Genomic DNA, 21,950 nt, shown 5'->3' on the forward strand with positions numbered 1-21,950 from the left:
AAGGTAATTTTGACCTTTTTTTTGCAAAGTGCATTTGGTAATTTTGACTCTTGGTTTGTTTTGCTTGAAGCAATCAAAGACACTCATTTTCTGAAAACCAAGGCTGTAACATATGTACATCGTACCAGTGAGGCCTTGCACCATTACTATCAGTCCACTGACCTGTTTACTTGATCAGGTATTAAAAAGTATCCTTTATACCTGCAGCCATAGCATTATGCTTGTACCTGTTTCTGCTGGATGGTTCGTTGGTAAAATAAAAAATAATTAGGTTATGTATATTTTAGCCATATCCTCAATGTCAAGAAAAGAATTCTTAGAGAAAAGAAACTAGTAGGTAACTTGTGAGGGAATCTGCTGCAAAATAACCTTACAAATTCAACCAATTACCTGCACAGTAGAACACTTCCATTTCCTACCAAGTGCATCCTCAATTTTCAGATCAATTTTGGGGCCGTAAAAGGCTGTAGTGAAAATTCTTAATGCAACCCTCCTGATACCATACCTCGAAGTAAACCCTGTTTGGCCAGATTCAAAGTATATCACAGTAGCAAATCTATTAGATTTTCTAATTAAACAATTTTTATCAATAAGTAGAAGAGTTACAAGAATGTAATTGTTGAAAATATTTCTAGTAATAGGCCGTCTTTCTGTCATTTCTTCTCAGTACTTTTGAGGAAATATATGATGTGGATAGATTTATCAGTGTGTCAAAAGATGAAGTTCCACTAAATAAGAGAGCTTCCAAAGTAGAGCACAAGGGAATACTATTACCTTAGTGTCAGAGCCACAAGAGTTAAGACCACACCAGTCTGTGCTTCAGCAGGTTGGTGTAAAGAATGTACTTCCAGTTTTACAAAGGTTTGTGTTAAAAAAAAAGTACAAGATAAAAAAAAACTTAGTTTTGGTACGATTAAGCCTCAAACTCTGCAATTCGTTTTCCTATTTTTTCCAACTAATTTTAGTCGGGTGCTTTATTGCAATTGTATTTAAAAAATCATTTTCAGTTTGGTCAGCTTGGGCTTCAAATCATATAGGCAAATGACTTTGAAGTTTGATATACTTGTCTATAATTACTTAATTTGTTTGCAGCTGTATATTATGATTAATTTTAGAGAATTAAAGTAAGCATCAAAGGAACACAAGACTCCCCAAACCTCCCTCCCTTCTTTTATTTTAATCGAATATTTTTGTATATTTTACATGAGAATTCTGGTATACTAATATAGATGAGGAGATTAGTAATCAGGCAACAATCTGCCATATTACTTCATTCCCTTTCTAGAGATTTATTTCTATATTCTACAACAAGATACAAGGCAATAAATAAAATCCTGCTCCAGCTTGTTATATTCGGCTGAGTGCCCCACCTTCCATCTTTGTCTGGCATAGATTTCCTGTGGCACTCCAACACTCCCCCTCAAGTTGGTATGTACGGATCTGTCATGGCCAACTTGCTTAGTATGCCATGGAATATCTTGCTCGAGGTTGCCTTAATTAGTGAGAATGTCTGCAAGCTGTTCTTCTGACTTCACATATATCAGTCGGATTATCTTTGCTTCGATGTTTTCACAGAGATAATGTCTGTTAACCCCAACATGTTTGGTTCGATCATGTTGAACTGGGTTGTGTGAGATATCAATTGCTGCCTTGTTGTCACAAAATAAGTCCATCTCTTTATTAGGTAGGAAACCAAGTTCTGTCATTAGCTTCTTGAGCCACATGAGTTCACAAATTCCTTTAACCACCCCTTTTAGTTCGGATTCAGCACTTGACAGAGCAACAGTGTTCTGCTTCTTACTTCTCCAAGTAACCAGGTTCCCTCCTACGAAAGTAAAATATCCAGATGTTGACCTTCTGTCAGTAACATTCCCGGCCCAGTCAGCATCTGTATATCCCATCACATCTAAATGTCCATTCCTTAGGAATTGAATTCCTTTTCCTGGAGTTCCCTTCATATACCTTATTATTCTCATGACAGTCTCCATGTGTTCTTCACTTGGATTATGCATAAACTGACTTACCAGACTTACTGCATAAGCAATGTCCGGTCTAGTATGTGATAGATATATTAACTTCCCTACTAGCCTTTGATATCTTTCTCTGTTTGCGGGTACTTCATCTAGATATTCTCCCAGCTTAAGATTTTGGACTAATGGCGTGTCCGCTAGCTTGCAATCAAGCATCCCAACCTCTGCTAGTAAATCGAGAATATATTTTCTTTGAGAGAGAGTAATACATTGTTTTGACCTCATTACCTCAATACCAAGAAAGTACTTAAGTCCTCCTAAGTTCTTCATTTCAAACTCTCTTGAGAGTCTCTCCTCAAGTCTCTTTATTTCGTCCCTGTCATCACCTGTAATTATCATATCATCCACATATATTATCAACACAGTTAGTTTCCCTTGCCTTTTCTTAAAGAATAGAGTGTGATCAGAATCACTCTGTTCAAACTCGTAATTTTTCATAGCATTACAAAATCGACCAAACCATGCCCGAGGTGACTGTTTGAGACCATACAGTGCCTTATGCAACTGGCACACTACCGGTCGATGTCCCGTGTTTACATACCCGGGAGGTGGATCCATGTAGATTTCCTCCTTTAAGTTGGCATGTAAGAAAACATTCTTTACATCAAATTGATGTAACGACCAATCCAGATTCGCTGCAAGGGATAACAAAACTCGAATAGTATTAAGTTTAGCAACTGGAGAGAAGGTTTCCTGAAAGTCAATACCATAGGTTTGTATGAAGCCCTTTACAACTAATCTTGCTTTATATCTCTCAACTTCACCATTTGCACCAAACTTTATTGTATAAACCCATTTACACCCAACTGGTTTTTTTCCTTTTGGTAATTCTACTAAGGACCAAGTTCTATTTTTGTTTAATGCTTCCATTTCTAAATCCATGGCTTGTACCCATTTAGGATCTTTTAAGGCTTCTTCCACATTTTTTGGTACTTCTAGAGACAACATTTTTTCACTAAAGTCTTTCAAAGGCTGAACCAAATTTTCTGTGCTCACATAATTTGCTATTGGGTATTTAGTCACAACACTTGTTCCATCTTCCGGAACATACCGGTTTGGTGGTTTTCCTCTATTTTTTCTTGGTGGTAGAGTATAGTTAGAGGTACTTACCTGTGGATGATCCTCAGGAGATCCCGGCCCTCGTGGTATTTGGTCTATTTGTATCATTTCTTCGGCTGTATTTATCCACACTCGTCTACTCTCTCCTCGTTTAAACACCTTTTGTTGCATATTCGGATCAAACTCAATCTCCTGCATAACCTGTGGACCCGAATCAGACCCGACCCGAGTTGAATCAGACCCGATCTGTTGATTCGAATCAGACCCGACCATATACTGTTCATCAGACCCGACCGGGTTTGGACTGATCAGGTTCGGTCTATGGTTAATTTGATCAGGTTCAAGTTGTTCAGTGGCTAATGGACTGATTAAGTTTGGGTTTGAATATTGTAAAGTATGCATAACCTGCTCAGAATATTCGCTCTCATTCACATTCTCCCCCTGAGGCGAATATGTAGGATAAAAAGGTTCAGTTTCAAGAAATGTCACGTCCATGGTAACATACCATTTTTTCTCAACCGGGTCATAGCACTTGTAGCCCTTTTTATGTAACCCAATACCTAAGAACACACATTTAATTGCACGAGGCTCTATTTTAGATCTTTGGTGTTTTAAAATATGGACAAAGGCAACACGCCCGAATATTTTTGGAGGTAAGCTTTGGACTGAAGGTATTGCAACAAAGTTTTGAAGAGTTTTTAGTGGAGTTTCAAAGTTGTTTGCTTTTGTGGGTAACCGGTTAATCACATAGATAGCCATACTAACAGCACTATCCCAAAAAACATTCGGCACTTTATATTCAAACAACAAAGCCCTTGCTGTTTGAAGTATATGTCTATTTTTCCTCTCAGCTACCCCGTTCTGTTGTGGTGTTCCGACACATGACGTCTCATGAATTATTCCCTTTTCACCAAAAAATTCTTTAAGAACCCCATTCACAAATTCACCCCCATTATCACTTCTAAAAAATTTAATTCCTTTGCCATATTGGTTCTGTATCATATTATAAAATCCTTTAAAAACCTCAGACACTTCATCCTTTTTTTTCAATAAATATACCCAAGTCATTCGAGTACAATCATCAATAAATAGAACAAACCATTTATACCCACACATTGAAGTTACCGGGGATGGTCCCCAGACATCAGAATGAATAAGATCAAAAGGAGCAATACTTTTATTACTACTAGTTGGATACGAAGAACGATGGTTTTTTTGCTTTTATGCAAGTTTCACAAGAGAACATAGAATTTTTAAAACCAGAAAAAAGAGAGGGTGACAATTTTTCCATATAGCCGAAAGAGGGATGTCCTAACCGTCTGTTCCACATCCAGATCAGTTTCTCTGAACTTGAGCCCCCAATTGCTACATTTGCTTTTCCAACTTTCAAGTCTTCTAAATGATACAAACGACCTTTCTTAATACCATGGCCAATGATCTCCTTCGTGAGGATATCCTGAAATACACAATAATTAGGAAACATAAGAACCACACAATTCAATTCCTCAGTTAACTGACCAACGGATAGGAGTTTAGTAGACAAGGATGGCACCAACAGTGCATTATTAAGACTAAGGGAATTTGACAGATGCACATCTCCTGTGCTTTCCACTGGATATTCCATTCCATTAGCATTTAAAATCCCATCTCGTATAGGTTTTCTCAAGTTTATTAAATCATTTTTTGAAAAAGTCATGTGGTCAGTTGCCCCAGAATCAATGACCCAATCATTTAAATATTTTTCAGATGATAAGTTCATACCTTGACCAGCTTGTTTACCTGTTGTTTTGGTTTCTGAAACAAAACCTGCATTGCCATAATTTTCTGCTCGAATCAGATGTACCTAACCCGAACCAGATGCAGCCTCCTGCTGATTGCTACCTTCGTGTGCTGGTAGAACAAGGCTCGGTTCTGCCCAGTTCGGCCCTGTTTTCTGCTGGTTCATCTGGTTGGAATTCAATCCGCCAGAAATGTTCAGATCTGGGCTTGGACTGGTTGCTGCCAAATTTGCCTTTCCCTTCGCCTTTTCTCCTTGTTGCTTCATCCTCTTCTCATGGTACCACTCAGGATATCCAATAAGTTTGAAGCATCCTTCTTTCACGTGTCCCATTCCACCACAGTGGCTGCATTTCAGTTTAGCCTTGTCTTGTTTATACTGATATTTATTCAAACCAGAATTTACCTCAAAGCGCTTGTATCCTTGTGACATCATGGCTATGGAGCTGCCCATACCTTCTTCTCCCTTCAGCATAACCCCTTGCCGTGAAGTCTCTCTCCAGACTATTGCATATGCTTGTTCTACCGAAGGGAAGGATGCCATCTGCAGGATGACAGCTCTCACGTTGTCTAGCCGGTCATCTAAGCCATCTAGGAAAATATAGACCCGAGATTCTTGAACAAACTCATTGAACTTCGAGATATCTTCGGCATGAACCATAGGGTTGGGACGACGATAGTCAATCTCACGCCATAATCCTTGGAGTTCATGGTAGTACTCCTCTACAGTTTTACCCGACTGTTTAAGTCGAGTTACCCTCTTGTTCAGATTGTACACCTGGGCCTTGTCGTTTCCGTCATAAAATGTCGTGGCAATTGTGTCCCACACTTCTTTTGCAGTTGGATACCGAATAAACGTGTTCTGTAATTTTGGTTCTAAGGAGTTAATTAGCCACCCTTTGACTACTGCATCATCCATATCCCACCTCTGAAATAGTGGATCAGTCGGTAGTGGTGGAGAAGGGTTGCCGGTGATATGTTTCATTTTGTCACGACCTTTCACATATAGCCTCACTGCTTGTGACCAAAGGGTATGGTTTGTGTCATCTAACTTTGTGGAGATTGGATTTGGGTGTATTGGGGCCTCGGTTACTGTTGCAGCAGGTAAGGTGATTGTTTGTGGTTGCTGTAGAGAGATGATTTGATTCTGTTGTAAGGTTAAGAGTTGGGTCAGTTTTTCTAGAAGTGCGGTGGTTTTCGCTGCTTCTGAGATTTCTTCAAACATGGTTCTGTTTTTTGTTTTCTGGTTACAAAGAGAAAAGATTTTTTAGTTTTTGGGAAGAAAGATTAGAGAGAGTTTTTAGAAGTCGTATCGTATGAAGGAACCTCTGATGCCCCCCAAGATTGAACTAAGCTCTGATACCATGATTAATTTTAGAGAATTAAAGTAAGCATCAAAGGAACACAAGACTCCCCAAACCTCCCTCCCTTCTTTTATTTTAATCGAATATTTTTGTATATTTTACATGAGAATTCTGGTATACTAATATAGATGAGGAGATTAGTAATCAGGCAACAATCTGCCATATTACTTCATTCCCTTTCTAGAGATTTATTTCTATATTCTACAACAAGATACAAGGCAATAAATAAAATCCTGCTCCAGCTTGTTATATTCGGCTGAGTGCCCCACCTTCCATCTTTGTCTGGCATAGATTTTCTGTGGCACTCCAACATATTAGTTAATACACACTAAATTTGTACTTTGAGAGATTTGAGTTTCCACTCAATTTCTAAGCCTCAGGCAGTCAGGCTGTAGTTATCTCGCATTAGAACTAGACCAATTGTTGGTTGATTCAAGTTTGAATCAAATTCGGTTGACTACAGCAGTGATGACAAACTAATGTATATTAATTCTCATTTCTGCAGCAGTGATGACAAACTAATGTATATTAATTCTCATTTCTGCAGCAGTGATGACAAGAAAACAAAAAGAAAGAAAGAATAAACTGCACCATCCCAATAAAAACATAATCTCCATCTGAACAACACTTCCAGTTGTGCATGATTTGTTCACCAATTGTTTATCAAGCTTATATACTATTTTTTTTTTCCCATTAGTATGGTTCATACAAATACCTAAAATCATACCCAATAAGATCTATATGCATATACACCGTCTTGGTTTTGTTCTCCTCACTCTATATGAGCAATTTATTCCGTTCTCCTTGTAGTTTCCATTATCATCACCGAAGCAAAACAAGGCTTCCAACAAAAATTAATTCCGACAAATTTCATTGTGCGGAAGAAGTTCACCCATGTACGCAATAATACATACAAAGAAATTGTTGTGGCGGAGCCGCAACGACGCACCTAGTTAAAGTTGAACTTGGACCCCTCTTGGATTCTATATTTAAATGCACTTGTTGGTAGAAGCTTACAAAAATCCACAAGTTTGCTGGAACATTACTAAACTACCATCTACAAATGACTCTAAAAACACACTTAAATGAAAATTTTGGTGAAGTATGAATTAGAGAAACCTGTATAGAGAAGAGACCAAAGTCCTGACCAAGATGTCAGTGGTCCCGCCTCTTCGCCTCCAAGAAAATATATGCTTTTATCTGCTCTTCACTTTCCCAAGCAGTCTCATAAATTCAGTGACAGGCTGTGTAAAAACTACATAAAAAATTTATATATATAAAAAATAAAATTCAATTAAATTTATATATACATAATTAAATTTTAAAATCATAAGGGTAGCTTAACCACCTTTGGCTAAGCCTTAGATCCGTTTCTAAATCCCAAGATTAATACCCATAATTGATCATCATCTGTATACTCAAGCGCCTTCCAACTATGAAACTGTACTAGAACACAAAGAGGTACAAAGAGGGTTCATGACAAGGCTTCAAAAAAAAAAAAAAAAAAAACGAATATAATTATTTTAACTGCGGTGATAGAAAGAGAATTAAACCAGAAATTAACTAGTGTGCAGTTCTAACAACATGTTTGGGTGAGGAATCGATCAATGAAGTGTTGACCTAAGTTCAATTATACTACTATTCATTCATGCTCTCTGATATTTTTTTTTTTTCCATACAGAGGTTTTAATGTTCTGTCATTATTCTGCATATATCCAATTAACATTACCATTACGTGTATGAAAACTCTGATGAGATTGTTAACATTAGAAGTTTATTATGCATTAATTCCTTCAGAAGAACAAGAAAAATACTCCAATATATAAATATGCAGCATTAATCCAATTTACTCATTACAGTATTCTTATTTAATTGAGTGCATATCAAAAGTCTTTCAATCGAAACACTTAGTCCCACCTAATTTGTTAATAGAAAGAAATAATATTCATTATTACAAAATATATACTACAACAACATAAATAACCACAACTGCTATCCAAAATTTTACACATAATACATATTTAGCAGAGCCCTTCTTCTTCTCTTTTGATCCTTTTTTCTCTGTATCTACGGCCTGAGCACCTTTGTTCGTGCTGAGTTCAACTCCTTGGTAACATCTTTGATAGAAATGCGCTCTTTTGGCGACTCTTTGGAGCACAGAAGCCCGCATTGAATCACTGAAACCAAACAACTATAGATATTTTCAGGTGCATACAGATTGTGTTCTCCATCAGTTTCAGAGAATAATTTGGGGTCAACTATGTCCATGATGTGGTCAAGGAAAGCCATCTCAATATGCTTCTGAAGGCTCAAACCATCTCTGATTCTCTCGTCTGTGGGACTTACTCCAGTGAATATTTCAAGCAGAAGAATGCCATAGCTATAGATATCTCCTTCTACCGACGGCCGACCACCCATCCCATACTCTAGGCAATGAAAAGTTAAATAGTTACAATCCTAAATTTAGTACTAAGCATAGTTAACTGTGATTCTACTTATTGACATATGTATAATTCACCTAGTTTTTCAAATTTGGGCTCATATGATCATGCTTATATTTTTGTATTACTTTTCAAATTATCGAGCCCAAAGTAGTAAATAAAAAAAGTATGCATAGATAGTAAAAGTATCAATCATGAGTATAAATGAGGCAACAAATGCTTTGCCCTTTAGCCTCGCTAGCTAGTGAACAAACTTGGCGAATTGTTTCTTTGGAACTTAACAAAGTCGGTGAATAATTTTGTTGCAGGGACATATTTAAAAAAAAGTACTTCTCAAATAAAAAGATCTGCTATACCTGGAGGAATGTAGCCAATAGAACCTTTGATTCCACCTGTGCTCGACATTGATTGAGAAGGCATGGTATCGGGTCGAACCAAAAACCTTGCTAATCCAAAATCACTCACATGTGCCGTCATGTCATCATCCAAAAGTACATTGCTAGGTTTGAGATCACAATGCACAATTGGTGCAGGTAAATGGCAATGAAGATAATCTAGAGCTGCCGCCACATCAAATGCGATGTTCAACCTCTGGAGGAAGCTGAGGCTTCTGAATGGCTGATCTATACATGCATTTGGATGCAACCATGTTTCCAAGCTACCATTTGGCATGAACTCAAAAACCAAAGCCTTGAAATCATTACCTTGGTGGTCTATGCTAGAGCACAAACTCAACACTTTTATAAGGTTTCGGTGTCTCGCATTTTTTAATGCCTCACATTCAGAGAAGAAACTTTTGGAAGCACTGTGTGTCTCAAGGTTTAGCACCTTCACCGCAACGGTTGTTACATTCTCGAAGCTCATAACGGCTTTGTAGACTGCTCCAAATGTACCTCTTCCAATTTGATTCTTTGAAGAGAAATTTTCAGTAGCCCTAAGAAGGTTATTGTATGAAACGGGCTTTAACCCATATTTTAAAGATGTATCAGATTGTGGATTGTTTCGAGGGTTGTTTCTAGTATAATAAATCACTAACAAGCAAATGACTGCGGTTATGCAAATAAAAGAACCTACAACAGAACTTATGAGCACCATGTTTCTTCGAGAGTGATGTTTTTTTGTTGAAGGTTGTGAGATCATGCATGGTGACAAATGCATTTGAGGCACTCCACCACAAAGCTTTGGATTTCCTCTTACATCTACACTAGTGGCGTTCTTGAAAATGCCTATTTTTGGTAATCCCCCCTCGAAATTATTGAAGGAAATATTTAAATATTGCAAATTCATTGTACCCAGGAATTCAGGGACTTGACCAGAGAGCGAGTTGTTAGAGATATCAAGGGTTTGCAGTCCTCTTAGTTTGCTTAACCTGGTTGGAATTGTTCCTTGGAACATATTGCTATCAAGATAAAGGGCTTCAAGTTCCTGGCATCCTTCAATTGTGCTAGGAATCTCTCCATGTAACTTGTTATTTGAGAGACGAATTGATTGTAGGTTTTTCAAGTTACCAATTTCTGGTGGCAACATGCCAGTTAGATAATTGTGCGTCAAGTCCAAACTGACAGAAAGAGAAGAAAGAACCATGATTTCTTTGGGAATTTCACCTACCAACTTATTATTTGAAATATTGAGGAGTTCTAAGAATTTCATGCTACTTAATTCTGGGGGTATACTCCCTTCTAATGCATTATTATCTATAAGTAGCTTGGTCATTTGGGTGAGATTGCCAAAAGTTGATGGGATTTGACCTGAAATCATGTTATTCTCTAGATCTAATATTCCCAATTTGTTAAGATTTCCAATTTCTACCGGAATGGTGCCACTGAGAAACATTCTGCTTAGGTCAAGCAAGATTAAGTTATTGAGTTTTCCGAGAGTTGCTGGTATGCTTCCTGAAATTGGGTTATTATACAGTATGAGTAGAAGAAGACTAGAAAGGTTTGCTATAGAACTAGGTAACACTCCTTGTAGTTGGTTGTCTCCGAGATCTATATGTTCTAACAAAGTACAATTGGTCAAAGCATCCATGAAACTCCAATCATGTGGTCTCTTAACCTCCATTTGATTAGATTGAAGAGAAATTTTTTGAAGATTTTGTAAGGCTCCAAAGCTAGATGGTATTACGCCCCTGAAGTAATTAAAATCTAATGAAACCATAGTAAGAGCAGAACAATTGGATATGGATGGTGGGATCTGTCCTTGGAGTAGATTGGAAAACAGGCTTAGAAAAAGCAAGTTTGGTAAAGCATTGCACATATCGAAAGGTAAAGTTCCATGAAGCTGATTATTAGGAAGTTGCAAAGCATACAATTTTGATAAGTTGTAAAGGGAGTGTGGTATTTCACCCGAAATGTTGTTTTGATAAATTCCAATATACTGGAGGTTTTGAAGCTTCCCTAGTTCATTAGGGATGAATCCACTTAACATATTTTCAGAAAGTTCCATTGCTATTAAACTTTGAAGATTACCCAAGGAATGTGGGATGGAACCATATAATTTATTATAGAAAAGCCGAAGTTCCAGTAAGTTAGTAAGGTTGCCCAAGCCAGGGGGATGTGACCACTAATGCTATTTTTGTAAAGATGGAGAAATGATAGTTTGGTTAGGTTTCCTAAGGTGGAAGGAATTGATCCTGTGAGATTATTGTCATGCAGTGTTAATCTTTGGAGCTGTGGGATGAGGCCGAATTCCAACGGTATGCCTCCTGTGAGGTAGTTATTCCCAAGATTGATACTTTTAAGTTTTTTGCATTGCGCTAAGTTAGATGGAATGTTACCATCGAGAAAATTCACACTCAAGTTGACAAAACGTAGCCTACCCAAGTATCCCATCTCTACCGGGATGCTTCCTCTCAGCTGGTTATCAGAGAGACTCATCCTTTGAAGGAACGTGAGGTTTGCAAGGGATGGAGAAATATAACCTGACAATTGTTTGGAGTCGAGAACGAGAGCAGTCACTCTATTAGGATGGTGTCGGCCACACAATATCCCTTGCCATTGGCAGTGGTGCAGTGACTCATTCCAAGAGGAGAAGACTCCAAATGGATCATCATATATTTGCGACTTGAAGGAGAGAAGTGCGGATAGATCAGTTTTACCAGTTGCTACTGTGGCAGCGAGAGTCAATGAGGATAAGCTTAAGAGGAGGTGAATAGTGAGCATGGTATAACAACGTTCCATGATTTGTGTGATGAGAACAATTGATTTCTCTCTCACAGAGTGCTGCTCTTCTTATAGTTAAAGGGAGATGTATGGTTAGAAAGAAGCTGACCACAAGAGATTCTCTCATGAGTTGTTCTAGACTTCTAGTGCTAACTGTTATTCTGTCTTGTATGACTGTTAGAATTTTATTTGTCCTTTTACTTTGGAATGGTAAGTAGAAACTGACTGGATTAGACTTGTGGCTCCTGCGAAGTACTTTATTTTCTAACCTTGAAGATTAGGTTGGAGATGACTAGCACCTCAGGTCCTCATCTCTAAGCTGGAAAGAACCTCATCATCTCAATATATATATTCTAGGGGGAAAAAAAGGAAAATTATTTTCAAAAAGTAGGAATCAAAATGTCCTCTCCTACGCATTTATAGTTTTTTTTTATTTTTTTAACAGATTTGAGGATGAATGAATGAAGATGAAAATATCTTCTAGTTTACACAAATGAGTAAGTTTTCGAATTAGAGAACAGCATGTTGAACAAAACACATTACTCATATAAAAAGCATAATATGCAATATTCGGATAGATTAGAAATACACAAAAGTTCACAACTAATATCTTTCTTAAGAATACAACATGACTAATAAATTAGACCTAAAAAATACAACAAGAATGAGCCCTCAAACAACTTCAATGAGGACCCAGCATTGAATGTGAATGAAACCGAGAACCTCCTGGTTGAATCCTGCTTGAATTCTGTGCAATTTCAAGCACACTATTAACCAAAGGGTTTTGTTGTGTATTGTGATCGATGTTGTGAACTCTGTATATGGTGGTTGTCTAATTAATTTAGGGTGATGAAGATAGAACTTTTGTTTTTGTACACAAAATCTTTTGATGTGTCATGGCTTGTGAGCCGTTGCTTTAAGCCCCAATGCTGGGTAGTACGAGTTGCTTTAAGCCCACTGCAAATACAAATACTACCGTTGCTTTAAGCTCCAATGCAAATACAAAAAAATGGCTTGTGAGTCGCTCGAACTCAGCTCGGAAACAAACTCGCCAACAACTCGTTTGTTAAAAACTCGAGTTGAGTAGCTTGTTTAACTCACGAGTTGAGTTTGAATTGGACTCAGTTCGCTCATTACAACTTGGAATCGGTTAAGTACCTGCGTCCCATGGGCAGTACGAGTTTGTACTTTTGTATATTTTTTATTTATGTACACAACTATGTTTGTACTTGTGAAATAGTGATTACATGGGCAAACAAAACTTAAATGATAACACAAAAGATAGCATATATCTAACGGTCTTTTAACTCTTAAGTTCCTTAAAATTTCAACATCTAAAAATTCAAAGTGTAGACTTTTCAATTAGAGTCAACTCGACTAGCTCGCTATTTTCTTAATTGAATTCGAGTTACCCTTGACTCAAGCTAACTCAGGTCGGACCGACCACACATTAATCAACCTCTTTGGGTCCCTCGTGAAAATGGTATATGGCGCTCATTCCATATCCAATCTCTTCCACGAAGATGTAATATCTCGTTTTGAGCCACACACACACATATATATATATAGATCATCAACACTGGGACACACTATATATTTGAAAGGAGAGAACCAAAGAATTTTCCAAGTAAACCAAACCACATAATTTTTGTAATAAGCAGCAGTTATAATGCTTAATTTTAATGATATAATAGTCAAAAGTAAAAAGAGATGATCATATTACCATCCGGCAAATTCGCCTTGTACATGCTTTTCTTTGTTTAATGAAATTTTAGTAGGCACGATTGACATGATTGTCTAATAAATTTATTACTAATAAAATCATCTCGATCTGTTGGATGAGCCAAATTTCACGTATGTTTTTGCTAAGAATATACTCAAGATTGTAATATTACTTCCTGCATGCATAGAGTTAAATCTTATCGAAATTAAATGTCTGCATCATTGATCATGTCGACTAGCTAGATCAAGAGATGATAACCTTAGCATCAAAACCGAATTTTTTTTATTAATAGAAAATAAATGATGCAGAACGGGATGGTTGCTGGACATAATAAACCATCCCTCCAGCTAATTTTGTCACTAATCATGCAAAATCTCTTAAAAAAAAAAACCCTAAACAGGATAGTCCATTCCATTCAGTATTGTTCATAATTTTATTTTTTCTTCCTATATTTTGAAATTTCATCAAATTCTACCCCCTATTTCGATATTTTATTTATTTATTTTCTATTAATAAAAAAATCGGTGAAATCCCTGCCTAGCATCAAATTTCTATGATTTTTGCCCATTTTTGTTCTCTAAATATGCAGTGATAACTGTGCAAGCAACAGTGTGGCAAACCAAATATATATACTACAGTAATGGTTGAAAACCTACAAATGCGTACATGTGGCCGCTACATGAGTTTGTGCACCTGGCACCAATGCTGCCTCCGAGATACAGCGTTCCATGCGCGTGCGATCTTGTTTCTTGCTTTTATGCTAACAACACGTACAGAATGTCCAACGCTTAGCAAAAATAATGTGTTTATATTTTTGTACAAATGACACTAATTTTTTCCAATAGAAAAGCTTTATTTATATATGTTAATTTTGATATTTAAACACTTATTTATCCTACATGATCTTTTACCAATCAAAGCTTCAAGAACGTACATAGCTTTCATCTGCAATTAATTGTTATTAATTAGTCAAAGTAGTGCAGTCAATTAATTCATGACTTGAACAAATTTATGCGGCTATCGGACAATCAAGAGGAGGTTTCACTATGGAAAATTCATCAATTCAAGTCTCTGGTCAAAATCATAATACTTTTATCAATTACATTCCAAATTTGTAGAAGAAATTTGATAACAGTGTGTTTGTAATTTTGTATGTATTATGCAGGATTCATTATATTGCCGTGACCAACACATCAAAACTGCGCGATACAAATCTTTCGGATCGGTTTTGACTGTTTTCGGTATATGATTATGGACTATGGTGGCTTGTAGATGATGAACTTTTGAGGTGGGACTTACAAATTAAGGAGGAGATATAACTTTTGTTTTTAAATTAATTACAGGTATAGATGTGGGTATTTTGTTTTACTGTTTTATTAAGTTGGTTTGTTAGACACTTAATTAGACTAAAGTAAACCAATTCTGTTGTGGTTAATTAAATTATAACCAAACTTTATTTATATTTATTTATGTTATTTGCAGAATGTTAATTTTATGATTGTCTATATTTATAATCGATGAGATAAATTTAGTGCGATGCATAAACAAAAGAGAAAAAATTATTGTGATTAAACAATGGAGACTGGTACTGAAACTATATATAATTGAAAATATTATGAATGGAAATCAATTATAAGTATATATATGAGTATATGACATCATTCATGTCAAAAGCTTTATGCATGATAAAAATATAGTATGAATTAAATATGCTTTTGAATGACATCATTAATTCTTGTCAAATACTTATGCATGAGAAAAATGTCATATTAAATTCACATCATAACACTCCTTGCAAATAATAAACCTCGGTAAAAAATTACTATTCCCGTGTGTAATTTTTTTACAATTTAGTTTGACAAATTTCCTGAGCTATTTTGTCATCTTCTTGCTAATCACTCACAGCTATACTCCAACATGGACGTAGGTAGCTAGGACCATCCACTCTCACTGTTAAGCAATTCTCACTTTCACAGTTAAGGAAATTATTCACCCAAAACTCATCATAAATAAAACAAAATTTCAAAAAAGAAACAAGCACAAGGACATATATATTGGAGCTGAAGGAAGAAGTGATCTGGCAGCTACAGTTCATACCAGGAAGAGAAAACTAAAAACAGAAACACAACACAAACACTCACAATAACTTCACCGTTGTGTTATTTCACTTTTCGTTATTTAGAACTTTCATTTTTTTTAATTTCTATTTTTTTGTTATCTCATTTCTTACTTATGCTCAAAACAGGATTTTTCCATTTTCATTGGCAGTTACACACTTATGTAACAAACACTAATGAATGAAATATGGGCTAGGCCCTTATTTTTCTTTTCTTTTTAAAAAAGAAAAAAGAAAAAAGAAGAGGAAACAAGCGGGGATTAGCGAATAATTAAACTATTGACAATGACCAAGTCTGGTACACGAAAAATGCTCACGATATAATTCCGTATTTGCAAAACCACTCCTTTCTTTGTGGGAGGAAATTTCAATGCATCTTGCAGTACTAATTATCTATCTCTCAATTTGTCACTAAGCGAAGAATATTCTAACTAGGTACGGAAAGAAATGGAGTTCTGTCCAAAAGATTTTAGACTACATATATCTTATCTCTGAATTTGACAATACTCTCCGTACGAGAGAATGCACATAATTAAAATCCGAATGAAAGTTTTCTACCTCCAACCTTTACTCAAAATGACATTTTTATATCCATCTAAATTAAATTATGTCCAAAGCACTTTGAATTCGGGATAATAAACCCACCAATTCGGAAAATCTTATCCTCGTCATTTCAACGGGAGTGCTATGTTCAATTGTTTTCCCTTTTTTGGCAAATCGGAGCAAGTAGCCTTCTATTCCTAAATCCCCACTAGCCCTCGTTTTTCTTGATTTTTCATTTTTCTTTTCTAATTTTGCAGGTGCACTCATCAGACCGAAATTTTTATTCATAAGAAATAAAATAAAATAAATAATAAAAATAAAAAGGTCACCGTGAATTTTAAAAATAAGAAGGCAACCTCATAATTTAAAGTCTCTGTGGGACGTCAAAAAATTACGCAGCTCATGCCAAATATATATATATATATATGAGTTAGGCTGGGGTGCTATGGATAGCATAGAGGCCTCTATGCTACGGCTCAATATTCGAGTTTTCAAAATCCAAACGGTCGATCCGAACCGTTCATCTTATTCTCCATATTAATATCTGCTTGGAGACCAAATTTTACATTTTTCTGAATTTTTTTACTATTTATTAAGTATTTTACAAAATTGTTGATCCAACGGTGGCTGCACAAAACAGTAAAACCGTTGGATTAGCAATTTTCAAAGTGGCTTCATAAATAGTAAAAAAATTCAGAAAATTATAAAATTTGGTCTCCAAGCAGATATTAATATGGAGAATAAGATGAACGGTTCGGATCGACCGTTTGGATTTTGAAAACTCTAATATTGAGCCGTAGCACGGGAGGCCACTATGCTATCCATAGCACCCCAGCCTAACTCTATATAAATAATGAGACAGAAAATTTGCAGGTGCACGCATCAGACAGAAATTTTTATTCATAAGAAATAAAATAAAATGAAATTTTTATCCACAGGACACCATGTTGTACCAACTTCACAATTGTTTATGGGCCTCTCTCGGGTTATACTGGGCCCAAACCTAACCCTCTTAGCCCTTTCAACACATAAACTCCATATATAGGCCTGTACATATCAGTACATGTGATTTAATACATATCTAAGCCCATCTATCTCTCACTCACCACAAACTCCACAAATATCCAAAATCATTGTGCTAAAATTTCATGCACTCAACACAGTTCCAAATACTCCAAACCTTTTACCTGACATAAATTTTTCAACATTTTTAATTTTACCCCAAATTCTATTTTTGGATCAGTCCTGTTGTAATTACGAAGTGTGGAATGACATTAAAATTTTAAGCATTTCCAATTACACTAAATTCTTTTGTGGATCAATCCCGTTAGAAATTATGTGGGGAAACTATTTGAAGTGGTATTTTTAAGCTATTTGGATCATTCTGGAGGAATTAAATCAATACCTGTTGAATTGATCAAGTTTGAACCTCATTGTAGATGTTTTAGGATGCAACGTGGAAGATTGTGACTAAATCGCATCCTGAGATGCAACCCGCATTCGGCCAAACAAACCAATTACAGAGAGGGCAGAATGCAGTCAAGCTCCATTCAGTCTTATAAATGTCATTCTCTGTTCTGTTTTACACTCATTCACCTTCAAACCTGTTATAAGTTGCTGAGAAATAGCCTTAGATCCATTGGTACATGTCCCGCTAAAAATAACATGGTATTAAAGCAAGTCTCGATAAGCTTCCAAAACCCCATAAAACCAGAAAACTGGAGCATACAAAATAGAATAACTCAAAAACCAAGTGCCACATAGGCCAAGACAGCTACCCAAAAATCTGTTTTTTCATATCAAAACCAGAAAAAAATATCCAGCAGCAAAAGTTGTTCACAAATACCAGAAAACAATAATACAAAATGTCAAGATAGAAAACCATTCTAAAACACAACAAAGTTTATGAACTCCAACTAAAATCACTAGCTAATACAATCAATTACTTAATCCATGTAGACATATATTTAAGGCTTTCCTCAAAATAATTTGTAAACATATCTGTCTCCCTTTGTGTGAAGTACAATCCAATCTCAAACCCACCTTCTTCTTTACTTGGTGCCACAGCCATAGCACCAGAGTATGAAATAGATGCAATATCAACCTTTGACGGCTTCCCCCACCCGAAATCGACATCATAAACCTTAAACCTGATCGAACCCGAACTTCCAAAGGGCTTCTTACTTCCAATTTCCAAACTATTCTTCATCCAATCTTTCGCATTTTGTATCCCGATTCTCTTCGATTCGTCGAAGGCCTTGCCAATGGCTTGACATGCTTCAAAAAACCCGTTCAGGCCAATGAGATCTTTAACCTTGCCTTGTACAATGCCCGGTCCAATGCAATTTCCAAAGTAGCTCTCCGGAATCGGCGGTTGAAACCATTGGCGATGATCGATTGCAAAGATGAAATATGCAGTCTCATACACAGTTGATTTCGCTTTTACATAACCAACCCATACAAAGGCATAAGTGACGACCACCGTGCAACATCTAACCATCACATTTCTCTTCTCGGCTTCGTGCAGTAATACTTGCCAGAGCAACTGTATATGCTCTCGATTTAGTTTATAGCAAGCGATAAACATTTCAAGGTCAGGTTGCGAAGTATTCATATTGAAATTCGTTGAACTCGACATATCATTCAACATAGTTGTATATATTGAATCGGGGTCAGGGATAATCGACCGATCAAAACTGATATACATTCTTATTTGTCACTTTATATCCTATTAGTTTTAGATGCTACTAATATGTTAAATATATCATATAATACATATTATCTTATTAATAATTACACTTTTTAATTTATTTCGGCCAAAGCCTAAAATACACATTTTAGTTAACTAAATTAAATTATTTGGTCTAATACATCTCAATTAGTTTGCCCAATCAAATTAAATTTCAAATTCTCATTTGTGTCGGCACAAATTAGAGAACATTCACATTTTCTTTTTATTACTTCTCTTTCGTCCATTCCAAGCCGACACCCTTAAATTAAATTCTCCAAAGTTTGCACCTAAGTCCCCATAACCAGAAAATATACCAAGAATATACATAATTACAAATATACCCTTCTATTTAAAATATTCCCACTTTGGACAGAGTAATATTGGTAACAAAGTACTGAGGAGGGGTATCAGGGATTTTCAAGAAAGCAATCTCAATTTAACACATAATCCCAACAAATCAAGGTATTCAAACAGTCAATTCACCCCACAAAAATTCATGGGATTCAATGACTTATTTCAACATATCAATTCACAAGCAAAGAACTCAACCACAGTCACAACACACAAGCATATATCAACTAAATTTGATAGCACAAGAACGAATAGTAGAATATGGGGCTCATCCGTTATCTAAATAAATCAATCATCAAGCAAATGAGAGGAGCTCGGCCCCTATGCCAGTTCGAGAAGCACAAATAGTAGAATATGGGGCCCAGATGCAAGTTCGAGAAGAACGACAAACAATTCAAACACAGAGGAGCTCGGCCCCTATGCCATCACAAGACACAAAACATAAATAAAAGGAGTTATGTTGGATTACACGCAAAATGTTTGATTCGTGCTTCGTAATAAAACGGCCGGTACCAAGACGCCTTTCGTGGCCTCGCTTCACAGCGCCCACAAAGACACCACCAAGAAAGAGGCACAGACAGAGGCACCAACAGCACAAAAACCCAACCGGGTTTGAAGCTATAACACAAAACCCAAACCACAAGAGAGAGAAATTTCTCAACACATGAGAGTAAAATCAACAAAAAGAAACAAAGCGAGATAGAGGCCGGGGCTGCTCTATATAGAGCAAAACAACGGTTCGCCGATGGGACAGCGACCAAAGTCGCACGAGCAGGTAACCGAAGGAACGACAGAGTCGTTGAAGATACAAAATCTCTCATAACGTGCGAGGCAACAACGAAAATCAACGCAAGAGGTGCGTGGGAGAGAGAAGCGGAACACAAGTGAGAGAGATGGGCCCACTGTAAGTGATAGAGATGGAGAAATGAGGGGACAGTGGGGTCCGCCTGTCAAGGGTTTAGAAAAAAAGAAGGGGTGCGGATCCGAACAGAAATTAAGATTTGGTTTTGACTTTTGACCAATTCTTCTCCAACAAGTAACAGGGAGAGAGGGACATGGGGCCCCTTGGTAAGAGAGACGAAGAAAGATAGACGGAAGGGAAAGAGGGTGAGGATGATATTGTGGGCCATTCGTGTGGCGGGCTGGATTTTATTTCTTTAACACAACCTAATTTGTTCATGTAAAATTTCAATCCTCTTTCAACTTCTACTTTCAAATGTCTTTTTAAAAATCTAATTTGATCTTCATATATCAGAAATTTTAATTATCTATTTAGATTCAATTTTAATTAGTTTAGAATTTTATTACGAATAATTTGTTTTAATTTACTACTATTAATTCATTTTTTATAATTATTTAGCAATAATTAAAACTATGAATTAGAACATTAGCAAATATAAGAAAGTGTTATTATATCAAATAGATTAGACATCATGATTGTACTAAAAGAAATTAACATAACACAAGAAAAATACTACAAGCACAACAATAAGCAATTTACTAATTTCTTTTGACATCAACTTAAGTAGGGTGTTGTTCATTATTTGAATTTTCGACATTGGTATAATAATCGAAAATAATATCCAGAATTTTATGGAGAAGAATGTCACCCCCATCATATTTGCCACTTAAATGAGCACATATCCTCCTTGTCATATCAAATGCAGTCGCGCATTGTTTGTCGGTTTTCGACTTACAATAGACGTCTTCAATCAAAGTGACACTCACGAGCTTGCAGAGCAGGTCAGCAGATACTTTGTACTCAAAACAATGACTTGTTTTAATGGGACATTTTGTGTGGTAACGAGGGCTATTGCATTTCGTCTGTTGAGGCGGGGGCTCCGATTGTGTGTTTGAAAGGGTGAAAGTATGATTGTATGGATAATTTAGAAAGAAAGCTACAATTTGTAATATGAGAAAAAAAGCAAATTTCACTCCCAAGTTCAGCATTTTTGTGGAGTCTGTGTTGATAACTTGTAGATTTGGAAGGAGGCCAAGCGGCTTAAATAGGCTCTTCTTGGGAGTCACTTGGGGGTTGGGAGAGGATTTAATTGAGTTGGGAAAATCCAAGAATGGACGACGGGGTTTTATTGTGGCGAGGGTGAATTCTCCATCTCAGTCCCTAAACAATCTTATCATTACTACAATGGTCCTTATGTTTTGGGGCTTTCTAGAAAGCTCTTTATTAATTTATTTGTAACATTGTTTTAACCGTTTATAGATTTCAAAAATTATATATTTGGAAATAAACTTCAAAGAGATAAAATATATATTCGTCAATAAAGTAAATTACTGAAGTACTTGATTTAATCTAAAATTCCAGGGTTTTTGTGGGGTAATTTGTAAGTTGCACTATACAGTCAATGAGTAATGAATAATTTTATGTTCCAAGTAGGGTTGGACAGCGAAGTGGGGTGTGCGTGCCGGGGTAAACTTTCTTTCCCAAAGGACCTCTCTTTTCGAGTTTTGACAGAATTGCCCCTCATAAAATTTCGAAATGACGGATCCGGTCCGAATGGGTGCGTAGTTTGACTTGTGTTAATTAAAACAGGATCCGATTGATTTTATGTATCATGACACAAAACACCACCTAAATAACCTAAACAAATGTATTAGTAAATAACACAAATTAAATAACCTTATGTTATTATTTAA

The 21,950-nt window shown here is 36.3% G+C and overlaps 2 protein-coding genes and 1 pseudogene across 3 annotated transcripts; all 3 read right to left on the reverse strand.

The window, feature by feature from the left end:
• Nucleotides 1–3,530: 3,530 nt before the first annotated feature.
• Nucleotides 3,531–6,090, reverse strand: LOC144550675 (uncharacterized). The gene is made up of 2 exons (XM_078298653.1): nucleotides 4,851–6,090; nucleotides 3,531–4,545 (listed from the first exon to the last, which is right to left on the reverse strand). The coding sequence occupies exon 1, from the start codon at nucleotides 6,088–6,090 to the stop codon at nucleotides 4,933–4,935; it is 1,158 nt and encodes a 385-aa protein (XP_078154779.1). The 3' UTR covers nucleotides 3,531–4,545; nucleotides 4,851–4,932.
• A 2,171-nt stretch (nucleotides 6,091–8,261) lies between these two features.
• LOC144568371 (uncharacterized) lies at nucleotides 8,262–11,937 on the reverse strand (annotated as a pseudogene). The gene is made up of 2 exons (XR_013515651.1): nucleotides 9,027–11,937; nucleotides 8,262–8,655 (listed from the first exon to the last, which is right to left on the reverse strand). The product of XR_013515651.1 is annotated as an uncharacterized LOC144568371 (transcript).
• Nucleotides 11,938–18,155: 6,218 nt separating this feature from the next.
• On the reverse strand, nucleotides 18,156–18,851 carry LOC144550676 (anthocyanin 5-aromatic acyltransferase-like). The gene has a single exon (XM_078298654.1). It carries the CDS (start codon nucleotides 18,849–18,851, stop codon nucleotides 18,156–18,158), a length of 696 nt encoding a protein of 231 aa, XP_078154780.1.
• Between the last annotated feature and the right edge of the window lie 3,099 nt (nucleotides 18,852–21,950).

The sequence above is a fragment of the Carex rostrata genome, chromosome 2, assembly GCF_964058835.1.
Source record: "Carex rostrata chromosome 2, lpCarRost1.2, whole genome shotgun sequence".
NCBI classification, from domain to species: domain Eukaryota; kingdom Viridiplantae; phylum Streptophyta; class Magnoliopsida; order Poales; family Cyperaceae; genus Carex; species Carex rostrata.

Coding starts and splice junctions, on each gene's coding strand:
- LOC144550675 (XM_078298653.1), bottom strand. CDS start 6,090: ATGTTTGAAGAAATCTCAGAAGCAGCGAAAACCACCGCACTTCTAGAA.
- LOC144550676 (XM_078298654.1), bottom strand. CDS start 18,851: ATGTCGAGTTCAACGAATTTCAATATGAATACTTCGCAACCTGACCTT.